The sequence below is a fragment of the Xyrauchen texanus genome, chromosome 13, assembly GCF_025860055.1.
Source record: "Xyrauchen texanus isolate HMW12.3.18 chromosome 13, RBS_HiC_50CHRs, whole genome shotgun sequence".
NCBI classification, from domain to species: domain Eukaryota; kingdom Metazoa; phylum Chordata; class Actinopteri; order Cypriniformes; family Catostomidae; genus Xyrauchen; species Xyrauchen texanus.
In genome coordinates, this window is record NC_068288.1 from 34,479,368 (window position 1) to 34,488,123 (window position 8,756).

The 8,756-nt window shown below is 37.9% G+C and overlaps 2 protein-coding genes across 2 annotated transcripts; both read right to left on the minus strand.

Annotated features, from left to right (window-relative positions):
• Window positions 1-521: 521 nt before the first annotated feature.
• Window positions 522-3,105, minus strand: hdhd3 (haloacid dehalogenase-like hydrolase domain containing 3). The gene is made up of 2 exons (XM_052141379.1): window positions 2,427-3,105; window positions 522-1,158 (listed from the first exon to the last, which is right to left on the minus strand). Exons 1-2 carry the CDS (start codon window positions 2,754-2,756, stop codon window positions 763-765), a joined length of 726 nt encoding a protein of 241 aa, XP_051997339.1. The 5' UTR covers window positions 2,757-3,105; the 3' UTR covers window positions 522-762.
• A 747-nt stretch (window positions 3,106-3,852) lies between these two features.
• trub2 (TruB pseudouridine (psi) synthase family member 2) lies at window positions 3,853-7,757 on the minus strand. The gene is made up of 8 exons (XM_052141276.1): window positions 7,505-7,757; window positions 7,156-7,296; window positions 6,084-6,158; window positions 5,924-5,985; window positions 5,578-5,659; window positions 5,380-5,452; window positions 5,141-5,277; window positions 3,853-5,020 (listed from the first exon to the last, which is right to left on the minus strand). Exons 1-8 carry the CDS (start codon window positions 7,620-7,622, stop codon window positions 4,728-4,730), a joined length of 981 nt encoding a protein of 326 aa, XP_051997236.1. The 5' UTR covers window positions 7,623-7,757; the 3' UTR covers window positions 3,853-4,727.
• Window positions 7,758-8,756: the final 999 nt, after the last annotated feature.

Consider the following 8,756-nt stretch of genomic DNA (forward strand, 5'->3'; position numbering starts at 1 on the left):
AACGCAGATGGGGTCGCTAGGACCCCATTTGAATTTCATTGGCTCTGTACTTGTATTTTGCACAATGACAATAATGTTGAATCTAATCTAATCTAGGACAACACTAGACACACTCACCATCTTTACACCCCATGCCACTGCAGCGACATCTATTGTCTTGTCTGTCGTGTATTTCTGTGGTTTCACCAAACTATTGGGGTGCAAATAGCTGCACTGTGTGGCAGATGCTATTTATACCAGGGTGCAAATAGTCACTCAGAAAAAAAAAAAATCAATGCAAATAAGAATTGGTTAAGGGTCTGAATAATTTTGCTAGGTGCTGTACTTTAACCTGTCTTATTGCCTTTACATTTGGGGATTGGTAGTTTAATGTGGATGGCTATGGCTGCACTGCAATAAGTGTACAGATACCACAGATGCTGTATTGTAAAGGGTTCTAATGCCATATCTTCACACAGTCAACATCATTTGAATGCTGTGGGCAGTACTGTTCTATGCATAGAACAAAACAATCTCCACAATCTGACGATTTTATTAAAATATTGACAGTAATTTCATTCTAACTAAAGTGTTAGTAGTACATATGGTATAATACCACACAATATTTGTATGGTTCTAATGCTTAGGCTTTCAATTTGTGTTTCATCATTCCAAACAAGCACAGAAACTGCAGATCTGGTTCAATAAAAAAACAATTTTCAATTAGTTAGACCTGCAATGACTACATATTAATCAATTGTATCAGAGAAAACTTGTACACTTTCAGTCTGTTTCCTGTAGCAGTAGAGCTGGTAGTTCATCTAGGCTCCGTAGTCTATGTTGTGGGGGAGCATCAAGGTGTCCAAGACAATTTTGCCTGTCAAGCAGGTAACCCCGAATACCCAATGAGCGTGAAGTGAGATAGTCATTTACATAATGGTCGCCTATATGAGCTACACTGGTGGCTGGCACGCCACACTGCTTCAGGGCCTGGACAAAAATGGCAGGGTCTGGTTTAGCTACCCCAGCTTCTTCTGAGGTCAGAAGGAATGAGAAGTGAGTCAGGAGGCCACATCCCCTGAGGATCCCTTCCAAACGCTTGTCGAAGTTTGAGACAACGCCTTGCTTCAATCCCAAAGCTGTGCAGTACTTCAGGGTGCCATTAGAATCAGAAAACACCTGAAAGTAACAACATTTGAGATTAGAGTAAGATGCACTTTTTTTTTAATTATAGTGCAAGCATGAGTCTTGCATTTCCAGTCAATGGCTTTGTAAACTTACAATTGTTGATCTTGTTAATGTACTGTCAAGACTATAGTTCACCCAAATATAAACATTCTCTCATAATTTATTCACACCACAAGCCAACCCACATGTGTATGACTTTCATGTGCAGAACACAAATGAAGATTTTTAGAAGAATAATTCAGCTTTGTAGGTCCATTCAATGTAAGTGAATGGTGACCAGAACTTTAAATTTTCAAATAGCACAAAGGCAGCATAAAAGTAATCCATAAGACTACAGTGGTTAATTCCATGCCATCTGAAGTGATATGATGTGTGGGTGAGAAATATATAATATATATATATATTTTTTTACTATAAATCTTCACCTTGACTAGTAGGTGGCGAAATGCACAAAGAATGCGAATCGGCAAAAAGCAAAAGATAATGATTGTGGAAGTGAACATGAAAGTGGAGATTTATAGTAAAAGAGGACTTAAATATTTATCTGTTTCCCTCCCATACCTTTCATATTACTTCTGAAGATATTGATTTAACAACTGGAGCTGCATGGATTACTTTATGTTGCCTTCATATGCTTTTGGAGATTCAAAGTTCTGGCCACTTGCGTTGTATGGATCTTTAGCGCCAAGATATTCTTCGAAAAATCTTCATGTGTTCTGCAGAAGAAAGGAAGTCATACACATCTGGGATGGCATGAGGGTGAGTGAGTAAATGAGAGAAATTTCATTTTTGGGTGAACTACTCTTTAATTTTCTGTATTGATATATTGGACATTGCTGTTACACATGCTCCTGATTTAAACTAGTCACCAAGTTGAAGTTATCAAGCTGGATAATATAGATATGGTTTTGTCGACACTTCAAAAATGGTTGCAAAAGAATAAACCAATCAATTTTTGTTTTGTACAAGTTTTGTATTGATGCCATTTTCCAGCATTTTTAAAAATATATAAATTCATGATTGTCACGGAGTTAGCTATTATTGCAAATTGGCCTCATTAGAAAACAAATTCTGCTGAGCTTTGTAAGATGCCTCAATATGGCAAATTGAGGATGAAAAATAACGTTGTGATGAATCAGTTCCCCCTACAGGGGTTTTGCGGAATTACAGCTGTGATGTTCTTACACAAATTGAAATACTGAGATAATGCTACTTAAGAGGAAAGGCTGAGATATCTGAACAGTGAAACTAGTGTTTACCTCCCAGTTTTCTGTTCCACAGAAGTTGTAATAGAGGTTGTTGGCCAGTCTGTCAAGCAGCGCACGGTCATCTACCCCACATTGGGCAAAAGTGTCCCTCACTAGTGCGGTCCACCAGACCTGGCTGCCCATTCCCTGAGCTCTGCCATAGTTAGGAAAGAGACGCGATCGCTGCCGGTAAGCCTGTCTGAAAGCAGTTTCTACTTGTTCGGCTGGCAGCTTCAGTCCGGCTCGCTCTGCCTCGCTACTGTACTGTTCCCCGACAGAGCGCCGGACCTTTAACAGCGTGTCCTTCACGTCCCACAAAACCCAACGCACTGGCCCTCGCATCTTTCAACACAGCACTATGACCCCATTCAGATGTGTCTTATGCTGCGATAAGAGAATTTATATGCATTAAAGCAGACCATAGTGTGGCAAATGTTGCAAGCTACAATTCTTCCTCAAGGGGGCGCTTGGTGGCTCAGTAAGGCAAATCCTCAAGTGAGCCGCATTCAAAACTCGGGGCATTTATTGTGGTAAAGCTTGAAATATTACTACACTAAAAGTACAATTTTTAAATATAATAATTTCAAGTATTTATTCGTGACATTGAGAGTGCCACAGCCTACTAAAATACTTAATATAAAACTATAATTGTGTAATCACGAACGACTTTGATTGGTCTATCCTGGCCTGCGTAGAGAATAACAACTTATACCACATGGCTACTATGCTACTTGCAACAAAATGCACTTATTGGCCGCATCTGAAATCAGGAAAATGCTGCCTACGGAGGCAGGAGGAAAATAAAAACAGTTCAGAGAACAGTTTCTTGAAGAGTTCCATTAATTCAAAAGAGATGTCAATTAAGCCATTAATTTATTAGGCTGCAAGCCAACTGCCTGTTTTCGGATGTAGCCAAAATAGCTGACTGACAGTCAGAAACGGTAAATATACAGTGTTAAGTTAAAATAAGATAACCATTACTTAGATCCACCAAGCAGTCAATAATAAAACAAATGTATCTAAAGCGTAATCGCCACTCTACCAATTATTCTATTTCTATGGAAACGAATTCGGCATAATAAATGTCCGTGCAGAATTTACTGAACGATCAAAGGTTCCACAATAACAAACAGTTCCGGTTTTGACTATATTGTGGAAACAAATCTAAATATTGGTAATGTATAAGTCAATTTAAGCCAGCGTTATTATTTTAAACTTTCAATATACAGACAATCCTTTGGTATCAATCACGACTAAAGGTTTTGTCTTGATATTTTTTTTTTGTACTCAAAGTAATATATACTTGTCATGAAATATGTCCCAAAATGCTAATTTATTCACCTAAAATATTCTGAATTGTCACTGCCTAATATATCTCTGGATTAATTAAAATTCCTCTGAAATCAGGGCACTTGAGCTGTTAACAGTTTTCAGAAATAAAGGTACAAAAAAATAAATAGTTAATTTAGGCAATTGTCTTATTTGAAGTATTTGAAGTGTTGAGAACAAATTTTTCACACATTTTTAATGACAATAATTAAAGTACAACAAATCAATAATTTAGATCAGTGAATAGGAAAACATGTCCATGTTGTAATGATAATTCTCTCATTTACCCAACATCATGCCATCTCAAACTTTTATGACTTTCTTTTGTGGAACACAAAGGATACGTGATGTGTTTTTGTCAGTAATCCATATGACTCGAGTGGTTTAATCCATGTCTTCCGAAGCTATACGGAAAAAAAAAATCCTTTTAAAATATAAGTCTTGACATCGGCAGTCTGCTTGGTGCCATCATGAGAGAAGCCCGTTCACACACACTTGTAACGTGCACAGTGCACGGTCGGCAAATGATCAACACTAGAAAATGAAAATTCAACGATACTTACTGATATACATACGATAACAGGATTGAGTACCTTGCAACAGCATGCAGATGCAAAGCATAATGGTATTGAACTCTGCACTGTATCTGCACCAATTGGGCCAGTTGTCAAGATTTATACTGAATAAGTACTTTAATTGTGGTCTGTTTCTTGCCCAAAGTTACTGTCGTATGGATTACTTTTATGCTGCCTTTCTATTCTTTTCGAAGCTTGAAAGTTTTGGACCCCACTGATTTACATTGTATGGACAAAACCACATTTTACAGAATGCATATGTATTCCAATTAACCCATTTAGGCCATAAAGTTTTTGACCCAATTAATTCAAATGTTTTTGTTCCGCATTCACCCCGTGTCCCCGATGTCTCTGTCCACAACTGTATCTGAAGTACACTTGTAGTATATCATGCATCTGGCTTATTCACTTAAGACTGTGCATTTTGTCTTATAATTTGCTCATGGATCTCTGTGCTTGTGTTTGATTGGCCAATGCAGGTTCCAGACTTCCTGATTTTGCGGGTAGTGTTGCGAAAATGAGAAATGGCTTGTATGATGTTGTCAGCAGTCCAGTGTTGGCGGGTGAGTGTATTCTCTACTTTGAAAGGACCGTCTCGTGTCCGACGCACACCAGAACAGACTGCAGTAGTCCGCAGCTCTAATCCCACCTCATGAATCAATTTACGTAGATACTTCTGAGTCTCGTTCACACACTGGACCACTGGTGTAGAGAACACATTTTAAAAAGAACAGTTGTTATTGGCATTATACTTCATATAAAGCAAACATATATAATTTGGGAGTCCTTTATAAAACTATATGCAGGATGCTACATACTAACCCAAAGTGAAATGCGGTGGTTTGAATTGTATGCATCGCAGGCCAGTCACAATGGGAGGGCTTTTACCATGAGGATACAACAAACCCCTCACTGCAAGCTCATAGGCCTCCTGAGTGCTTAGGTCCACCTGAGAATACCTGCAGAGGATACAGTAACATACTTGGAGCAAAATGCATGATACATTAAGTAGACAGACCAGTCTGACAGCATGAAATGTTGCATGTAAAATAATGACTTACGTAATTATAGCTTTTTGATTGGCTCCCTGTATCATAGCAAGGACTCTTTCTAACTTATCCTGGGTAACGTGGTCTAGGACAAAGTAATGAACAATAAAAAACAAAAATTACTATAAAGTCTATATACATAATTTCAATACAGCATTTTCTTGATAAGTTTCTTAATCTACTGCAGTTACTCTTATGTACAAGCTTTACCGTATGTGTTTTTCTCGATGACTCGACCTGTGTGAGAGAAATTGTCTGTGGCCATTCCAAATTCCCCCTCAACTGTGTAGTCCTTCATATAAAAGACACACAAAAAAAAATCCAAATAAAAATGCCATTATTACCATAAAACAAAACAAACTAATGTCTACTACAACACTTAAAGTTCTGGTTTAGTCATCACTTAGTACAAAATTGTGGGAAAAATTAAGGCAGACTAATAAAAAAAAGAAACAAATTAACCAACAAAGTAGCATTACAATGTAGCATGGCATTCAAATGCCATGGCAGATGAACGGTTACATAATATAAACATAGGCCGAGCCTAATCTTTTACCCTGGTTACGTGTGATCTGCACAGATGCTCAAGAACTCCGTTTCCTTTCCCCACACCTAAAACTGAGATGTTGGAAAGAGACAAATAAGCTTTTTTGCATCACTAATTTAATAAATTCAGAACTGAGGGTTTTAATTTTGCATAAGAAATCCCAAATCACCTAATACTCCAGAGGAACAAGCATCCAAGCGATGACCAACTCCAACATGAACATTGTGAAACTTCGGCCCTGTCACTACAACGGGGGAAAACAAGCTTTCACTTCGGAGACATTTTTTGAGAATTACAAAAAACCCTTGGAAGTAAAACATCTGGAAACATAATAATACTGTTGGGTTTGTTACTCAAAAGTAATTCAATACAAATTGTTAATAACTGCTCTAAAATTATAATCAGATTACTGACTTTTCTGATTAATTATATTTGTTACATTCAAAAGTACTTTAAACAGAAAAGCTTTTGTTTTTCTGCTCAAATTAAAATTAATGTTGGCTGTGTCTAGAAAGTAACACCCAGTCTCATGAGAGTATCATTCGTGGTTACTAAGGTTAGATGTAGGGTTAAATTTAGTGGTAGGGTTAAAGTGAAATGAAAATTCTCATCATTTGCTCACCCTCATTCCATCCCAAATGTGTATGACTTTCTTTCTTCTGCAGAACACACAAAGATTTTTAGATGAATATCTCAGCTCTGTGGGTCTATAAAATGCAAACGAATGGGCAGAAGTAAGTCAGTCAGAACATCAGGGATGATATGAGCGTGTGCAAATGATGAGAGAATTTTCATTTTTGGGTTAACTATTCCTTTAAGCTTAGGTTTTGGGGTAGGTATAAGGTTTCTGTAGGACTCCAAATAAACTGTGTGTAAATGTTGCATGCGGCTCTGGTAAGACTTTATGTAAATGGTAGTCAACTTCTAGAAATGACCAATAATGTCTATTTTCCTCATTGATAATTGAATTGTTTGGGGTGGGGGAGCACGCATTTCAGCAGTCACAGAAATGCAAACAGATAATATGTATATAAAATATTATTTAAAAAATATGTCTATCCCTTGTAATTAAAAATAATTAACTCAACTGAAAGTCAGTAACTGCTATCCGTTTACAATAATTTGAAATATAATGCACTTTTTGTACTAAAAGTAGTTCGATTACAGTAATTAATTCATTTATAAATAGATTACACCCAACACAGGACCTGGACATGTTTTTGTGAGATTCACCCACTAACCTAGAGGATGGTCTGCCAGAGTGGCTGGGAGAATGATGGAGGGTGACAGTATGAGATCTGTAGAACTGCTGTTATCTCCACTGGGCAGAAGTGGAAACTTCACTTCACGCTGAGGAGCTGGTGGAGGAGAGGAGTTCAGCGCTTCAGGAAGAAGAGAGGGGGAATTGGGTTAATGAATGGAATGTGGGAAAAGAGAGAGAGTCACAGTTTACAACTGTATTTATAGGTACTATGTGATACATGATGTAATTGCAAAAAACAAAGTATCGCAAAATTAAATATTTTATCATAAGAAAAATGCAGTCGTTATCTCTTAGCATTTGTCCACGTTACTGTCCAGATAAACTACCTTTCAGTAAATTTGTCTCTATGGTGTCACGAACAAGTTTCCAGTGAACTCCCTGCGGTTTGTAAACAGCAAAAAGACCATCCATTTTGCGGAAAAGCCGTGCCGCTTGCGTTGCCATTTTGTCCAGAAGAAAATGTCACAACGATTAGTCAATATAAAGTCAATGACAGAAATGACCTATCATTGCCAGAGAAGCATAAATAGCTTAAATACACCACAGCTACTCGGAGAAACGTGACGTTCTCCTTCTACTAGCGTTACTCCATCATTCATCACAGTCGCACTGCCCTCTATTGGACGAGAGCCTAACTTCAGTTCAATTTTAACACTTTAGTACCCAACCAAGTGTGCCGCACAAGCCCTCAAAAGTGAAGCCAAAACGTCTCGATCGCCCCCCGGTGACTGGTCCTAATATAGGTCATAAACCCCGCCTCCCCATGTTATTCAACGGGACGTGAGACCAACAAAACAATTAAATTACACTTCACATATCTTTTTTCCAAAGATAGTTTCTGCCATTTACTGTAGTTTTTATCACGTTGATGTAATTTCAAGTGTTTTTTTTTTTCGAAATAAGTTTGTTTTTAGTTAGTTATTTGATGCTATAAAAACGGTGCTGTGACATCATGATTGACAGCTGTGATTGACAGGTTCAGCGAAGTAGTCACTGAAGCACCAACAGACTTTTTTTCGGAATCTTCGGAGGACTGAGGAGATTGGAGCTTTAAATGTAATATCTACATTTCTATAATTAATTATTTCACACCGTCAAAAGTCAAAAGTGCAGGGGCGTGTGCTTGCGATTGATTCAGCGAGAGTGAGGGCGGGGCCTTGATTTCGTGGCTTTACTTCCTGCTCACTACTGCGCAGGTCTGGTCCCGAAATCGCAACTGCGCAGACTCAAGTCCCAAGATGTCAGCGCCATATCGGGACACTGGCGGCTTCAGTTCTCACCAATGGATAAGAGCGAAGGGGCGTCGTCCATCTTTTTTTACAGTCTATGTACCCAACTGTTCCTGTGAGAAGGTTGAGCAAATGACCTTGACATGAACGGCCCCTAACCACATCCTCCACAGTTTTATCAATAAAAGCGTTGAGTTAATGCGTTATTAATATACATTTTGTATCCTTTCTTATATGCTAAAATGAGAAATTTCCTGACCCATGATTTATAAAAATCATTACATAATTTATCTTAAAAATATATTTATTTAAATGTTTTCGATTATTTGTCTTCTTTATCATGAAAATC